We start from the raw sequence: 17,890 nt of genomic DNA on the forward strand, positions 1-17,890 counted from the left end.
TATTGACATTGATGAGGGAAATGCTAGGGGAAAAAAGCAATTTAAAAATATTCCTGAGCTATTGAAGGATCATACGCCTACTAAAAATTGACAATGTTTTATAAGGTCCTTGGAACAGCAATTAAATATTAAAAAGTGACTGTCTAGTGTCACTAGACAAGTGACTGTCTAGTGTCTAATTTACAATAAATTGTGCTCAAACACTCCATAAAGTTGCAACCAGTCTCAAACATTATGAACATCCTTTCAGAGCACACTTTGCTGGTTCTCAGCTCTCTCCAGATCAAGCTACTAGCCCATTTGTTTGAAACTTAATGCTCTGGCAATTGCCAACTAGTCCGTGTTTCTGTAAAGTATGTTGCGGAAAAAACAAACTAGATTAATATATAAGAAATTAAACTACAGAGGTCTATCTGATTTCTTTACAATTTTGTTTTTAGCTATCAAAGGCAAAACTACACACAGTTATAAAGAAAAAGGAAACAAAAGATTTGAAATTAATCTACTTTTGAAGTTTTTCTCCCACTCTACCTGTAACTGTAGTCACAGTAATTTTTCTGATATGGTTTAAAACTATTTCTTTTGGGGGGGTTATTTTTTGTTGTTGTTTCACCAGTAACAAAGATTCAGTAAGGAAATTACAGTAGCACCACCTCCCCCACAAAGTTGTCTTCTGGTTATGCTGCAGAAATACCTATGCCTTTACTCATTTTTATACAGGTGCACCAGCTGTGCCTTGGCCACGCTTCACATTGATTTCAAGTTCTGTTTAATGGCCCACATATAGTTCTATGCGCATTCAAAGAATTAAGGTGACATGTCTGCGTATAAATGTCCTTCTGCCAGCTCTCTGAATTTCAGTAGCGAAGAGTAAAAAATGTTTTGGGGTTTTTTTTTTTTAATCAAACCACATTGATTAAATCAGTTGACTCATTAATCTGAAAATCTGTTTTTGAGAGTCACCAGTTTTTGAATCACCATCTGTTTTTGAGCCCCACCCAGAAGGCATAAGCAATCCTTCACTGTGTGTTCTGAACAGGCTGCTCACAGGGTCAAGTTTCTTTTTGTGGCTTTCTCTTAAAACAAAGGTTTTAAAACTCACTTCGAAACTCTCCTATGTTTCTTGGTTTCAACTACAGAAACAGTTTTCCGCACTACTTACTGTACTTCACATGGAAAGCTTTCCAATTTTAATTTCACTTAATCTCCCCCTGTGTTATGAAAGCAAGCAGTAGTGTCCACTCTACCTTCTACATAGAATTTGCTGTTTTGTCATTACTGCATCCCCTTTTACATACGCCTTTAAAGTAGAGAGTCTTTTCTGCACTACATCAGCTGGACGTTTTTCCTAGGACATCAGTCATTCTCACTGCTTTTCAGAATTTCTACCACATTTTTGATACACAGACTATCACACAGAAACGACTATCAATAATGATCCATTTTAACATGTCACTTCAGTGCAGGTGAATTAAACTATCAGCAAGAACATGAATACACACAAGTAAATTTAAATTATAGTGACTCGTACGTATCTTTCCAGCATGACAAACTTTTTTCAGGTTTTCCTGAAGGCTTGATAGTTTTCCAGTGATAGAAAATATGCACTAAAACGACCCCATAATTCAAATCTCTACTTTCAAAATTCAGTGCACTTTACTATTAGATTTAAGTGCCATCACTAATTGCTGGTGAAATGCACTGACTCGTTCTTTCTGGGCTGGCCAGTTCAAGATGCAGCGAGATTTGAACATTCCTCTTCTCAGGTGAAGTGCATGGTACAACTTGTAATCTTGGATATCATGAAGAAAGATCAATATGATGGAGTCCCGACTTTGTTCAATAGCTTGCTGAAGAGCATGATACACCTTAAAACTGAAACAAAAATAAGACAAAAATTCATGTTTTCTTTCATGTGGAGAGGAAAAATGACAGTTATTTTAATAGCTCACATAATAGCACATTGCAAACTCAAGGACTGGACCCAAACATGGGTCTTAATTCTATGATATAAAATTGTCATTACTTATGTTAAATTAGTTACCTTCTAACTAAAGAAAAAAATCATCCTCTAAAAATATAACCTAAATCTACTGTCTTGATATAGCCTTGTTTAGCAAAGTTCCTTTCTTTTCAAGATCACTACATAAGAAAGGTGAAAAGACTCATTTAAAGACAAAAGTCATCTTTGGATGCTAGTGATCTCACCCATTATTGCTCTTTTTCAAACATGTAATTTTAAGGAAAGCAATCTGCACAGGTAACAGCTTGACTTTTTGAAAAAAATATATTGACTGAGAGATTCAAATTTCCACTAGTGTACATGTGGAGCAGTTAACTTTATTAACTTCGGAATAATTCCGAAGTTACGATATATTAAGTACATATATTAAAGTAGAATTTGCCTGGTATTTTTTATTAAATGGTATTTTTTATTAAATTACACAGCAAAAAAGATTACCTTGTTAAAAAAACATCTGTTAAGAAATTTTCTCCCTTACATATAAAATTTTATATCCTACTCACTTTTTGCACCAGGGATCCTGTAAGAGGTGTTCAGTCACAACAAAAATAATCTTCCTGCTCATTTTTATACTGTTAATTGTGGCTTCAAATTCAGATATGCCCGCTTCAAAGTCCCGTTCTTCTAAACAAAACCTAATTTGAAAGTGGTCATTTTTTTCCAGAGACATGAAATTCTTAGACACCCAATTCTTGTCCCGTCTTGCATGAATAACATAAGCATCATAATCAAACTCTTCCTGTTGTCTGTCGAGTTCTTTAAAACCAAGTATTCGATTTACTGAAATATTCCAGTAGAAAGCTATTCTCCACCCTTCAAAATGGATGATAAGAACAATAAAAATTACTAGCATCACAATAGTGGTAGTGATCACAAACAGAAGTTTAAATGGAGCACTGTCTTTGCAGGCTGAGCTATCAAAATGCAACACCAGACTACCGTGATATTTAGGTGGGGTGTTGCAAATGTACTGGGACCTCAATCCAGGTATATATGCTCGGGTCACATTAAGCCAATCGGCAAACCAAGCAATGCTTTCACAGGTGCAATCAAATGGATTGGAATCCATCTCTAGTATTCTCAGGCTCTTGAAAGCTGGGCCAAACACTTTTTCTTCAACTGAGGTTATCAGATTTTTTTGAAGGTTCAATGAATTCAGAGAGGCTTGGTCATCAAACAGAGTTGCTGGAAGCAAATTCAAATTATTTGATCCTAAATCCAAGTTTTTTAATTGAAACAGACCCTTGAAAACCTGAACTGGAATCTCATCAAGCCCATTTGATTTTAAATTAAGAATACGCAAGTTGGGAAGATCTTTTAAAAAAAGAACAGGGCCACCTGGATTTGCATGTTTCCAAAGTCGGGCTAAATTATTGTGCTGCAAATCCAGAATGTCAAGTTTGTGAAGTCCATCAAACAAGTCTTCTTTTATGTTTGCTATGTTGTTATTACTGATGTCCAGGACAGTCAGATTTTGTAGAGGATGAAAAGGCGAAGGAAAAACTGCTAGATTACTGCAACCTACCTTCCTCAGCATCAGTTTTCTAAGGCTAGGGACAAAAATGAATGATTCACTTCGCAAAGTCAAGTTTTTATTATAGGAAAGATAAATATCTTGTATATTATTGAGACCTGTAAACTCATGACCTGTTAGCTCTTGACTAATTTCATTGAGACCAAGATCGAGAATTTTCAGGTGTCCCAAGGAGGAAAATGCCCCACTTTCTATTGTAGAGATTCTTGTTTTTGTGAGGTTGAGAACCTGCAAACTGGAATTAGCAAGTGATGAAAATGTTTTATTAGTTATTCTTTGTAAGTTTATGTTGCAGTTACAGAGACTCAGGTATTTCAGGTTGCTCAGACCTGTGAACATATTAGCAGTAATTCCTGGGAAATTGTTATTATCCATTATAAGGTACTCCAGGTGGTATAACCAACGAAAGGAAAAATCTTCAATTTTCCCATTAAGTGAATTTATTAGATTCAGATGTTTGAGGCTGGATAATCCATAAAATAAACGTGAAGATACATGAATGTTGTTATGCTTCAGGTTTAAGTATTGTAAACTTGAAAGCCACTGAAATGAGTCATCTTCTGTCACAGACAGAGAATTTTGGGAAAGGTTTAAAACTGTAAGATTTGTTCCTTGCAGTCCCTGGAAAGTTGATTTGCCAATGTATGAAAGCTTCACATGGCTCAGTGAGAGGTTCTGAATCGCTGTGTTTGATAATTCTGTACAAAGTTGCTTTGTGAGATTTTCACCAAGTTCAACATTGTTCAGTGTGAGGCCAAAGAGATTTCCAATTGCATGTAAACACCCTACGTGAAACTGAAAAGAAAAAGAAAAAAAAAAAAAAGAGAGTTTTGACCTAAACAAGGAGATTATGTAAGAAAATAGCCCCATAAAGCCAAAATTTGGAAAGGTTTTCAAATGGGATTTTCAAGCCGAATATAACTCCTACACTCAGATTTTTCCACAGCCGAGTTCAGACAAACACTTCTTGAAGTTTATACTTCTTGTGGTAACAGTTCTAAAATTTGTAACTTGATTATCATAATTCTGAGTAGTACTCTTTTAGAAGAAGATAGAAAGTTGCTTAGTGAGATGCAAGTTAAGTACAATTTTGTATCCAACTAGTAAAACTCTTTCACTAGAAGTATCTTAGAAATTGAGATAATATCTTTTTTCAGCTTTCTTTTATTGGTATCTGGTAGGGATACCAATACACTAGTGCAAAACCAGATATACTGTAAAAAAGTTATTTAGGCCTTCAGACAGCCAAGAAGAAACCCAGTTTCTCTCTGTGAGCAGAAGCTACACTCATGAAATGTGATAGTACACACTTGCTTCCACAATACAAATCAAAAGCCTCCATCATAGTGCTGGTCCCTCACTTTGATTCAGATCAGCTGAATGATTAAATACTCAATTTTTCAGAATTATTCAAATGCATAAGGCTGCTTTTCAGACAGCAGTACTGTAAAGTCAGAGCAGGTAAAACTAACATAAAGTAGCACCGCCCAAGAAAGGAGCAGTCCCATCTACTTATCCACACCCTGTACCCTTGTGCTAATATGGCCATACATGCAGTCACATGGTGAACCAGATAGGGAACCAGCCTAACCAAGCCAAAAAAAATCTGTAGAGTTTCTCCAGTGACCCAGGGTATGTCCTCATTAAAGCTTGTACCAGAAAGAGGGAGGGATGAAGTGGCCAAGGGAAAGAGGACAGTGGGATTGCCTCTCAGCAGTGGTACAAGCTTATGCCACTTCAAAATACTCTTGTAATTTCAATATATATGTTCTTTCCAGATCAATCAACTGGGGAAAAAACCCAAGTAAATTCAATGCAAATTCAGTATTCATATGCTGAGGGTCAACCACTTTAGAACTGCAACACTTACCATCACTCTTCAAAGAATCATACTGCAACACTGAGAAGCGGGTCAGAGAACAGTGAGGTAGGCGGCAGAGAAAACACCCACTTGATTTTTTAAAAGAGTGAGTATACTTTTCTGCAATGATTCTTTCTCTGGGGTACCCCACAGGCACAAATGAACATTCTCTTTGATTAACTAGGAAGTGACCTAGATTGTATAACCAGCCTTGCATAATATTGCACTTTTTCCCCCACTTAGAAAGTATGTCAGCTGTTCACCTTCAGCACATACAAAAGAAAATCCTGCATAGAAAATACCTGGTAAGGGTTCACAGAGCTACTTGATCTAGGTCTTGCTTGGGACCTCTGATCTACATGGAACCAGCCCTTGCTGATTTCAGTGGGAGAAAAATAATTGTGTGTATACTACTGGAGGTCAGGTGTAATGCTGTATACAATAGAATGGTTTTATCTTTGACCTCAGTGGATCAATAATGTAATGTAAATGCCATACAATCATAAAGGACAAATCAGGATAGTTCCATTTCATACTTACACCTGTTGAATTTCTGTTGAAATGCTCCCTACCTCTTTCAGTGGATTTGATGACAAATCAAGACTATTCAATGAGGTGTTGCTAAGAAAACTGAAGTCTTCCTTGTTTAACTCAGTGATTTGGTTGCTATCCAACATGAGCTCACGAAGGTTCTTCAACTGTTGCTTCAATCCTAAGTTTGCTGACTTCAAAAAATTATGAGATAGGTCCAAAATATTCAAGTTCTGGGGAGAAGATGCAAACAGAAAAGTGTAAAATTCTTTCTTTTTATATATTCTGTTTTATATAATACAAAACCATTTTGAGTCTAATTGATTAGAAATTAGTTGCAATACTACAATTAAACTAAATTTGTAATAGAGAAATGGCCGCTTTCAAGCTCCTGAAGGAAGAAGCCTTCTGTATCTTCCCCACCTGTAATTTTCATTGCGTTCATGGTCTTAACCTGCTAAAATATCTACTGCAAACCAAAGAATTACTTTATCTAAAACTCCTTAACTCACTGAAAGCCCTCCTGCTCCAGATAAAGTGATAAAAGCAAAAGCCTGCAGCTGGCTGCAGTTACAACTACTGCAGTATTAAACCTTGCATTCCACCCTCTTCACTGTGGTCCACCCCCATTAATGGAAGCGAGGAAGGGGAGTGCAGTAGCAGCCTACAAAGATCAGTGCTGTACAGCTTGTAAGACTCCAGCTCATGCCCAGGTGCTCAGACTCCTCCTGCACCTGCAGGGGAGGAGATGCTACCCTAAAGGTGACTCCACAGAATGTGCCTTGAGGTGCCCCAAGCCTGGCCTCCATCAGTAACAGGGCAGCAGCAAAGCGAGAAAGGCCAGAACTGCAGTTCCGTTCCCAGCACCGAAGCTGGCTGTACTCATTTGTGCTTAGTGGAGAGTCAGCAGTCCTACGATGCAAGCAAGTACATTTTATGTAACTGAACTGGAATACTGAGTTTAGCAGAAAAGTTCAGACTCATTCAAAACAGCATGCACACTCATTAGAACATTTTACAACAATTAGTACCCACACATTGTCTCCATTTTCTTTTGTCTTTAGGCCCTTCCTTTTGCATGATTCCCTGCTTGGTGCAAAGACAATGGAATAGTCTTTTCCTGCCTCCTGTGCTGGTACCCCAACCTCATAGATGCTACAGAGAAGAACATTTAACCACGTGTAAACTACAAGGAAAAACAAAGAGTAAAAACCTTTTTACTCTACCTTTCTCAATCCTCAAAGTCCTGGGAGACACTACATTCAGCCTAAGCACTGGCCTTCATGGTCTGACTACTTGTAATTACTTGACCTTGATAATTTAGGCTAGCTACCATTTTTAGACCCCAGGCAACTCCGATTCCACACCATGCACTTCGCCCTATACGTTGTCTGCTGCTGCTATCTCTCAGCACAAATCCTCTATGGAGAGGTGCCTCAATGGGATGCAACAGGGAAAAGGGGATGGAGAGCATTGACTCATGAGGATGGCTGAGACTCCAGTGTGCTCTAACACAAGAAGCCACTAGGCCTTTTCTTTAGAAAAACAATGAAGGAAGATTATATGCTGGGTATTTGCAGATACAAACAGCCAGCCATTCTGTACACACATAGGAAAATACAGTAAATTCCCCATTTGTACTTTACTTACATGAAAAGGTGCATTTCTAAAGCTTACCTCCAAGGTTTTGAAAGGATCATTTTTTATATCTATTCTGTTGTATCCTAGATTGAGCTCAGTCAGGTTGGTGCAGGAAGCAAAGACTCTGTCAGGGAGCTTATACAATTCATTGTGTTCTAACTTCAGAACCTGCAACAGGGGCACATTTTGGCACAATTCTGGTTGCAGTTTAGAGATGCTGTTGTAGCCTGCGTTCAAGTAAACCAGCTGGCTGTACTTGGTCAAATTTGCAGGACCTAGCTGTCTTAGCTGATTATGAGAAATGTCCAAACCCGTTATATTGTTTGGGAGATCAGAAGGAATTTGAGTCAGCTTTAGGTGACTGCAGTCAGCCATTTCATTTCGGATCTGACATTGCTTTCCAACTGATGCACACAGCAAGCAGGCAGACACCAGTCTGACAAATAAGCTGCTCCACCAAAGAATAGCACTTCCCATCGTTTTGTCTGCAAAGGCAAAATGAACACAGTACAAATTACAATCATTTTGACACAACTTATATCTTAAACTGAAGGCTAAGCAAGCCAGGCTCAAAAAATGTAGTTTTATACTGAGCAAACACTCAGTATTTTTCACCCATAAAGTACCATTCATTTCTGCAGAAAAGGTATGTGTAAATCTCTCTAAATTAAGATTTTTTTCTTTAAAAACAATAGTATTGTCTTATGTAAAAAGTTACATTCAAAAAGCTACCAACCCTTTATCTATCATCAATGCAAGTTTTCAACCATTTTCCCTTTTCTGATTAATTTTGCATTGCTTTAACATGCATAAAATACAATAAATATGACAAATTATACACAGACCCCTCTGTTAATCACCGAGCTCAGACCTTTACCACACTGATCAATATTTATACACAGGCCCCTCAATGTTAATCACTATGCTCTGAGCTTAACTGCACTCAAAATATTTAGTTATATGCGGTAAGAATGCCTAATATACCACTTCTTTATTTTACACTTCTTGCCAGTTTTTGTTTTACAAGCCAGCCACACAAAATTCTAACCGCCTTTCCACCTCACAGCAGAAGAAGGAATACCAGGCTATAGAAAGGTTGTGAGAGAATGAAAGAGTTAACGTCTCAAACATCGCGGCAAGGCGAGCCGTGGCTTGCGTGGCGGCGGCAGGGGTGGGTTAGCACTGGACATGGAGAGCGTGTCGGAGGACGCGCAGTTCTGGGTTCTGCTGTACCTCACATAACACCTTGCCATATAGGGCCAGAGGTCACACAGAGGTTCTCTGAGGAAGGGACTTACGACCACCCCACCCACCCCTTTCACCCCTGAAGCTTTGAGCATCTCCACAATCTCCATATACACGTATCTGTATGGCCTTCTGCCAACAAACTTGGAACCTACCTGCCACCCTCAATTTACCAATGAGTTAAGTCTCTGCATGACGGGCTCCCAGGTAGAGAAGACAATCTGTGCCCCACTACAGAACAGGCTATAGAAGGGAATTTAACCTTACTAGACTTAACAGGAATCTAGAAGAGCTTCTCAAAAGACTTAACTCCCAGGAATATGAGCTTTCTTAGTTTTGCAGCTCACATTTTACTTTGCTTGGAACCTGTGTTTAATTAACGTGATCTAGCTTTGAGCGCATTAGATTATCGCTCAATAGCAAACAATGAAACAAGAAATTAAACCAGCACATCTGTACAGAAAAAGAAAAAGCCTTCGGAACTGATGTTATTTAAAGAGAAGAGTTTTCACTACCATCACAAAACACTCTGAGGAACTGACACTGCAACCTGCAGCCAAACAGGAGTTTAGCAGGTCAGACCCCAGCAGAGTTTGGCTCCGTAGGTGACCTGCCTTTTCAGAGGGCACGCATTAGGACTGCTCCAGTGACAAAAAGCCATGTTACAGTGGCCAGGGGGGAACCCTGTGAGTGCCTCTGTGAGAGCAACCTGGCCATCTAGGGGAGAGACACAAGTAAAATCCAACGGGAGTGGAGATACAAGCAAGGGAAAGAGGGACCTAAAGCATTGCAAAGGTGTACACAAAGGACTGCAAAAGGCGATTCAAAATAAACCTTAATGAAAAAACAGTTCCCTGCTGGGCACTGCATGTGGGCCTGACCCACCTCCTGCAGCTCACACAGTCTGGCTCTCCACTCACCTGCCGCTGGCAAACAGGGAAGGGGCAGAGACAGCAAAGAACTGAACCTGATAGTCCTGCAGACAGCCTGACCTGCTGCAGCTGCTGCTGCACACAGCACCCGCATCCTTGTAGCTGAGGAAAATAAAGGACCACTTGTCCTGCCTCATTCCTCTGCACCCCAGCTGCTGGAAGAGCTAAGAAAAACAGAGGGGGAGCTTGTCTGTTAAAAAAACTTTACCTCTGGCCTGCATCCTTCTCAGGGTTTGTTTTTGGGAGATCAGATAGCTGCCAGGCTCCTCGGTAGTTGTTGCCAGCTCATCTTTAAGTTTGAAAGGCACAAAAAATGTACTGCACAAACACAAACCAAGCTCTTTGGCTGACTTCCAGTGAGGCCTGAAGGGCTGCCTTTTTCTGCTTTTTTCATTGCAGGAAGTCTGGAGTCAGCTTTAGGTGGGTTATGCTTCGGTTGGGGAGCCGGTGAAGAAAGCACACACCCGTTATCAGACTTAAGGGACAGTGTAACAGAATAATATTTAACAGACAAAAGAAAGAACTACAGTTTTAATATTATGAGCAAGAACTTTAGAAAACTGGAGAATTTAGCTGGGGAGCCTCCAGCATCTCCCAGGGAGGGGCATTCCCACTTCACCTACATTGCCTTTCCTTTTTTTAAAACACAAAAATACCTCCTGCCGGCTGGGGACATCACATCCAGGCCCGAGCACCAAAGCACGCTCATGAAGCAAATGGCAGCGGCGCCGACTTGCCAACTTGCAAGTTAAGAGAAATCCAAGAGCACGGAACTCGCCCAAACTCCTGCGCAGTACTTTGGCTTTGTACCGCCGGTATCGGCATTTCTTACTAAGGGGAGAACGGCATCCACTTACCGCTGCGGGCTTTACCTCCTTCGGTCTGGGGGCATCCCGGGACCGCGCAAGTTTCTCAGCACACGACAACCATGAGGAAACACGCTGCCCAGAGCCGGAAGAAGCGAAACCGCAAGCGGGGACGGGCGCGCCGTGCCCTGGGAAGCCGGGGCGAGCGGCGGAGCCGGCTCCCGCGGCGGGGAGGCGGCGGCTGCCCCGGCAGCCGGCGGGGCGAGCATCCCCCGAGCCGCGGCAGGCGCGGCTCTCCCTTCCGCACCGGATTTCCCTGAGCCGAAACGTCCCAGAGGTGCCGGGGGCGGAGGTCGCCCCCGAGCTCAGAGCCGGGCTGGCGCTTGCCGTTTGCCCAGGGAAAGCGGTTTAAGCACACGGCTGTGTCACAGATGAGCAGCCTCACAGGACCCTGCTCGTAACTCAGTTACAATTTGTTCCTAGCTAATTCCAGTGTCTCTGAAAATCCTTCAGGACATATCCCAAAAGCCGATACGCTGACAGATTGCTGCCACAGGAATATTACTCTTTTAATGTAGAAACAAAGCACCAAGAGGTTCCTACAGAGCCACATAAAGTCATCCCTTTTTAAAAGGGAATTTGGTTATGTGAGAGAGTAATACAGTACATTTTTAAGGGAGATAATAAAATATTTTCTATTTATTAAAAATAAGAAATTGCTTTCAAAAGTCCAAGTAAAAGTTTTAGGGACAGCTTTTAGATGTGTGTCCTTTTCATACTGTTTGTGAATTCCCATGGCCCCCCTGCTTTCCCAGGGACCTGACCATGGGTTTCCTGGAGGTGACAAACGGCCCTGCTGCTTCAGCTGCGTTGCCATTGGTGAATCCTCTGCAGGGCTCCTCCAGCCCTGCTTAGGACACAACCACAGCACTGCGTTCAGCTTAAACTTTTAGGTAGTAGTGCTGTCCCTATTGCATAGAGAGTGGGTAGCTGCAGACTCACCCAGAATTCTTCATTCAAAGCTCTAATTCTTCATTCAAAGCGTTTGAAATTACAGCCTGCAGGAATGTGTTAACTGCCTGCCCACCAGGAGCTCTGGGGAGGGAGGGGAGACTGTGCTGGTTTCTACCCTATATTCTGTTAAATCTGGGACCACTGACAGATTTGCTGTGGAGCCCAGGGAGGTAGGCTGTCTACCAAAGAGGTTAGGGCCCTTACTTCCTATTCCCACTCTCTGAATTCTTTCAGCAACTGCCTAATATAAATTAATATTTATTCTTGGAGTTAGGACACTGAAAGTGAGACCAGAACCAAGCTCCTTTGGAGCTGAAAGGCTCTAAAAAGCCTGTTTCATTCCCATTTCACAGTTAAACCTTGATCCTCCCTTTCATCTTGCTATGGGAGGAACACATTTCTCTTCCCTGCTGCCCTGTGTGCTTCTGCACTGGATAAGGTCATTTGATCATAGGCACAGCCACCTGAAGTCACATTAGGTTACTCTGAAGAAGATTTTCCCTTTGTGTTTTTTAACTCTGCTGCTTTGGAACAGAAGAGATCACACTGATGTTAAAGAAACATAATAATTAACAACCTTTGCAGATCAATATTCTAGCGTAGCAATACCATCAGGTATTTTGCCTCTCATCTCTCCCTACACCATACTCATACTACAGATAAAATCTGCTCTTTAATCTCACCTCACAGTTTATTCCCTCTCAATCCTCTCTTCCCTGTACACGTAGGGGACTATTAGGAAGCTGGAGTTGTTTCAGGCACAATGGAGGAAAACCATCTGATGCTGATGAAGCTGCTAATTTTATCAATAATGCCTTTCCAACATATAGCCTTAGAATAATGCCAGTGGTTCAGGGAGACGACAGCACAAGGGTGCTCAAAACCTCCACTCTTTTGTGGAGCACTTGCACTGGGGGTAAGAACATTTATTTTATTACAGAAAGTGTCAAAGCAACAAAGCTCTTGTAGACATTTTGCAGCATGATTTACAAGAACCAGAAGATATTACTGTGCAAGGTAGACTCTGGGGCACACACAACAAGTGCAGCTTCAGCAAGTATGGTATTTGAGGCAGAGGACAAAGTGGACACATCTGTGCTTATTTCAGTGGTGTGAAATCACATGAGGCTCTCAAGTTGCCGCAACTCCACTGTAGCTTACTTTAAACTGTACTTATGTTTTCAAGTGTTGGAAAGACATGGCAAACTCATAATGGAGGGGAAAGTCAAGCCCTTCACATGTATAGAGAATAATTTAGGAGAAAAGAAGCACAAAACTGGGCAATGCTCCCACATGGTGGTCAAAGAAAGCCGCTCGAGTCGGTTCTGAATGGTGACGAAAGGCAGTCAGGCAAAATTCTGGAGATGTAGCCATTTCACATATATCTTTAACAGCAGAGAAACCCGTTGCTGCACAGACCTAGTAGTTTAAGCTTATCCAGGCTATTAGCACAGAAGGGTGGGGACAGAAGTGCAGTATCTCACGGAACACTCCCAGAGCAAACATGCCACCAAAACTTAGCCTAGAAAAAAGCAAAAAGGAAATCTACTGATCTTAACCTGATCTTCAAATACATACAAGTGTATTAACTTAGCACATGGCTAATTGAAATTCAGTCTTTTTATAAACTGCAAGTCAGACTGCAAGCATCAGAGGGAAGACCCAAAATGACAGAACACATGCAAATGCTTCCCATGATTATCAGTCACTCAAATGGTGGAAGCACCATACATTGTGGTTGGATTTAGACATCCCATGCAGCAATGAATGGGTTCACAGAAACAGAATGTAAAGAGGTCTGAAAGTGAGCCAAGCTACCAGGAGAAAGAAAGCAGGAAAGAGCAGAGAGGTGAACAGTTAAGATCTGAGGCAAGTCTTGACAAGGGACATCCTGCAACATCAAGGCAACTAGAAGGGAGGACGGTGTGGCAGACTGAGTAAGCTTGTATCTACCTCCTGAGACAGGAGAATAGATGCTTTTCCCATGTTGTGCTTACATGAATTCAGCTAAGTTCAATCATGCTGTTGAAAAATCTAACAGGTCATGAGCCTTTTGGGTGCCTTTGGTTCCTTTAAGGCTGCTCACTCATCACTGCTAATATACAGGTTGTAAAAATTGCATTACAACATTAGCTTTTTGTGGACACAAAAGTGGAAAGGGACATCTGAGGACTGCCATGCAGATCAATGAGGTAAGGCAGATTATGTTCATTAGCATTCTCCCAAACTTCTGGGTGCTTGTCAAAGACAGGATAATTTGTTTCTGTGCATTTCTTTTTCTTTTCTTTTTTTTTTTTTCCTAGCTGAAAACAGGGCCTGGGCAGGTAGCTGAGAACTCCAGCCAGTGTTTGGGATTTAAGCTATCTAGTAGCCAGCCATAAGCAGTAGCTCTGGCTAAACTGTCACTTGGATATAACATGCAAAATGCCACTGGACACGCACAGATAAACTCTACAGCATTTACTCACCAGCTTTGACACTGTGGATTACACTTTCCTGATGTGTTGCGCTGACTGTAAAGATCAACTGCAACAGCAGAACAAGTCACATTATCTGAAAAATTCTGGCTCAGTAAGAGCGTTCACAAAAGCTCATTTCGGTACAATTAGGTTGCTTTACTTAGCCTAGCCAGGAGGCAGTTCAGAGAACTAAGAAACCAGCTCTAGGATGGATTCCTGTTCAAAACCAACTGTTCAACTGTCCCCTCCATACTGGGACAGTTACAAAGCCAGCCTTTGCAACCCTTTTCTCTGCATCTTCCACTGCTCCAGCAAGAACACGGATGCATCACTATCAGTATGTGTGCTATGTTAATGCCTTTACTTTTCATCCAGGGAATTCTAATCCCAAAGAGAGAACCCTGGAGCTAGAGAAATGAGAAGTTAGTCACTTTTAAGTTAACCTTTTAGTCAGGGTTAGAGAAGGTCAAAATGCTTCACTTCATTATTTCAACTTTTTTTTTTAAAGAGGTATCACAATGTTTCATGTTTGCACCACTGGATTTATGTATATATATATTTTGCTATTACATGTTTTAGCTTTTTACATACTGAAGTAGTAAAGAGGCTGAAATTTAGGACTTGGGTATTCTCATGTTGTGGAATTATTTTTTTGGCAGTTTCTACTTCTAAGAACTCTCTCCAAAAGGTGACAGCCTTCTTAAAATCTTGTTCTTATTCAGCTTTCTCAATTAAGCATGCATATTAAACATTTTTGATTTACCATAGTTTCTCTTTCCCAGCATCTCCCCACAGTATTTAATTGTCTGGTTTCAGAATCCCTTCCTTTTTTGCTGTTCCCCTTTTTTCTGGCACATTTTCATGTTTGTTTTCACAGTATATTTCCGACAGAAAATCTATATCCCAATGCAGACTTGCCCCCACACCAAGTGATTTCACTGTGAACACAGCCAACTTGAACGATAAAGTAGAAATGCCAGTATTTGATTTACACTCCTGCTCACACCACGGATAGCAAACACTAGTACAAGTCTACCACTCTTAGAAATACTTTCCCACTAAAGACTATGCCTTTGAAAGCAATGTAATCTCTAGCGTCTAAAGTTAAGTTGTGTTTAAAAGAGTCACAGCTGCATTTGATCTTTCCATTTACTAAAGTCTCTATGCAGTTATACCCAGTATCCTTTTGCATTGCATCTTTTCCTCAGTAGTCACTGTGTCCTGAAAGCCCTGAATGCTCAGATTCACTTAGAGCTCACAGAAGGCAAGATGCACAGAAGTGAATAAACATGCAAACACACCTGCATATTTCACCCCTTTTTTCTTTGCCACCCCCAAGAAATATTTGACTGTGCTGACCACTGACTTCAAATTCAAAATGACTTCTTTACAATGGCCCCCGGTACATCTCTTGTCCACACCTGTTCTCTATTGTCTCTCATAAAACTATGGAAACAGTGGCACTAAGTTTTTCTTCAGGTTATTTTTTTCTCATCAAAATATTTTCAACCCTACCAAATTTCGGTGGTATGAAAGAAGACCCCATCAGCTGCCAGGTATTAAATGTTTCTAAGGTGTATCACAACAGCCATACGTACAAGTCGGTGCATCTAACTTCACTTACAAATCATGAACATGCTTTTAAACGCAGTGAATATTCATTGTGAGCCTTCCAGAAATGTCACTGCTTACCTGGTGCCAGTGGACCTCAGACAAATGATCCTGCTTCTGTATATTCTGCCTAATCATGTGGGATTTCTGGCAATGCTTTGTTTCATTGTGAAGGATCCAAGGCTAGTTATGCATTGCTCCCAACAGGATTTTTTTTTTTAACTTGTCTTAGCTTAACTAAAATTGTATTATGTTGCTTTCAGTAGCTATAGCTTTTGGTTTGCTTAGCAGGATAGCTAAAGAAATTGTAATGATCTTTAGAAAAGCAGATGTTTTACAGGAACAACTACTTGGACAAAGCTTTTGAGTAAGAAATACCAAATCATTTCAACGTTCTCATTTAATTTTGACATGCTAGAAAGTAGCTTATTTTAGTAATGGTAAACATGACTCATTTTAAATGTAACAAACATAACCCAAAAATGATGAAGCTGAAAAAAAGTATAGGATGAAGTAACATGATTCAACATTGTTGAAACAAAACTTCTGCTCTACAGGTGTTTTGAATTTCAATTTTTCATTCGGAATTGGAATGAACACAACAGCCATTTGAATCCAATCAATGTTTTTTTTAGGCCCATCAACAGTGCCGTTATGTAGCCCACACTCTCTACAAGTAAGAGGAACAGTGAAAGTTAGGGAAACATTTAGAGAGAAGAAAACCAAGAAAGGTCAATCATAACTGGTATTAAAACTATTGGGCTTTAATTATAATCTTGTTAGATTAAAATCTGAGGACTAAATCCCAACACAGTGCATTAGATCGTTACTAAATTCACCTGCAGAGCTTAAAGAACATCTGTTGCTATTCAAAGATTAAGATTGTGAAAGCTTTTATCTATAAATAAAGTGTGGAACAATATCTTTCAATTCCTCCTCCTAGCCAGAACAAAGGCACCAAAAAATAGAGAAGTATGTCTTATTGTAACTAGATTAAAAAATACTAGGTTTAGCAGTTGATACACATTTCCATTTTCATTTAATTTGTAAGGCAAGTTTTTTGTACGTATTGGAAATATGACTTTCAGACAATTATATCTATGAAAAGCTGAAATCAAAGAAAACATTTTATAAACAAAATGTAAAGCACTGTGCCTGATTAAATGTATTGAAATTAGAGACTATTACAATTTTTTCTATATTGCACAAAAAGCATTCCCTGGGGCCAGGTTTTTTGCCTACTGCTTAATGCTTTGAGCATACAAAATGCATTTGGAAACATTTGTTTGAAAATACAAATAGGCATTTGCACACAAATTATATGATCCCATGCTTGGTAATAGCTGTGCTGTTCTCCATTAGCCATACTGATAAGGTGATTTAATTACCTTGTGCCCCAGAGACTTGGCTATAATTTTCACCCAGTGGGGAATTGAACAGAAAAACAGTATGACATGCAGACTGATTTGAACTAGGAAAAGTTAAAACTGCAGAACAATATTAAGAAAGTATGGATCACCGCTCTGTTCAGCACAACTAAAACAGCATGCCTGTAACATTGAAAACTGGTTTTCAGTTGGGTTTCTATGTTCTCAAGTATCAGGGGGCACTTGAGGATAATATAAACAGGCAGAGAAGACAAAAAAAATCTTCCAGTGTACAGTGTGTTGGGCATCTATGCAAACAATGGAAAATGAGATGATACAGAAATTACACACTTAAAATATGGGTCCTTTCTGTGGTAATGAGACTTCACCTCAGGCAGACAAACCTAGGAAGCATAAGGACCAGGGATCAGAAGGGAGCGTATGGACAAATCCCATCTAAGACTACCATCTTGCCCCACAGCAGGTTACATTGGCTGAATTCTAACCGAATTTACCAGCAGGAAGGTTTTATCATTCACTGAGAGTAACACAGGGAAGATGCAAGATGACTTGGCAATGAAGGGCACCACAGGGACTATTTAAATGTGTCTAATGAGTTGTTAATATCCATTTAAACTTTGTATTATGCAACCAATTGTTGACCACTTAATTTAAAAAGATACTGAGAGCTAGAAAGATTCTGCAAGAGATGATTTTACATCCTGCAGAGAATCCTGCCAAGCAATACAGCCAAATAAAACTGAAAGTGGCAGTCCATGTCATTGAGACCTGCTTCCTGCTTTTACAGACTGTTCAAAAGCAGTCTAGATCAGGAGGATCTGCAGAACGTCTGCACATGCCACTGT

At 40.3% G+C, this 17,890-nt stretch overlaps 1 protein-coding gene across 3 annotated transcripts; it reads right to left on the bottom strand.

Moving 5' to 3' along the window:
• Window positions 1–947: 947 nt before the first annotated feature.
• TLR3 (toll like receptor 3) lies at window positions 948–10,795 on the bottom strand. Of its 3 annotated transcripts, XM_075500195.1 has the most exons (6): window positions 10,625–10,795; window positions 9,756–9,931; window positions 7,627–8,075; window positions 5,991–6,182; window positions 2,527–4,352; window positions 948–1,875 (listed from the first exon to the last, which is right to left on the bottom strand). In XM_075500195.1, the coding sequence occupies exons 2-6, from the start codon at window positions 9,859–9,861 to the stop codon at window positions 1,647–1,649; spliced, it is 2,802 nt and encodes a 933-aa protein (XP_075356310.1). In that variant the 5' UTR covers window positions 9,862–9,931; window positions 10,625–10,795; the 3' UTR covers window positions 948–1,646. The 3 variants fall into 3 exon arrangements, with proteins under 3 accessions (XP_075356310.1, XP_075356312.1, XP_075356311.1); XM_075500197.1 differs by lacking the exon at window positions 9,756–9,931 and having other exon boundaries at window positions 10,625–10,794; XM_075500196.1 differs by lacking the exons at window positions 9,756–9,931; window positions 10,625–10,795 and adding an exon at window positions 9,976–10,059.
• Window positions 10,796–17,890: the final 7,095 nt, after the last annotated feature.

The sequence above is a fragment of the Mycteria americana genome, chromosome 4 (assembly GCF_035582795.1).
Source record: "Mycteria americana isolate JAX WOST 10 ecotype Jacksonville Zoo and Gardens chromosome 4, USCA_MyAme_1.0, whole genome shotgun sequence".
Taxonomy (NCBI): domain Eukaryota; kingdom Metazoa; phylum Chordata; class Aves; order Ciconiiformes; family Ciconiidae; genus Mycteria; species Mycteria americana.

Excerpts from the sequence above, each read along its gene's own strand:
- TLR3 (XM_075500195.1), bottom strand. The coding sequence starts at position 9,861 with ATGCGGGTGCTGTGTGCAGCAGCAGCTGCAGCAGGTCAGGCTGTCTGC. Across the intron at positions 6,183-7,626 it reads ATCCTTTCAAAACCTTGGAG|AACTTGAATATTTTGGACCT; the intron begins GTAAGCTTTAGA and ends TCTTCTCCCCAG. Across the intron at positions 4,353-5,990 it reads CATCAAATCCACTGAAAGAG|TTTCACGTAGGGTGTTTACA; the intron begins GTAGGGAGCATT and ends TTTTCTTTTCAG.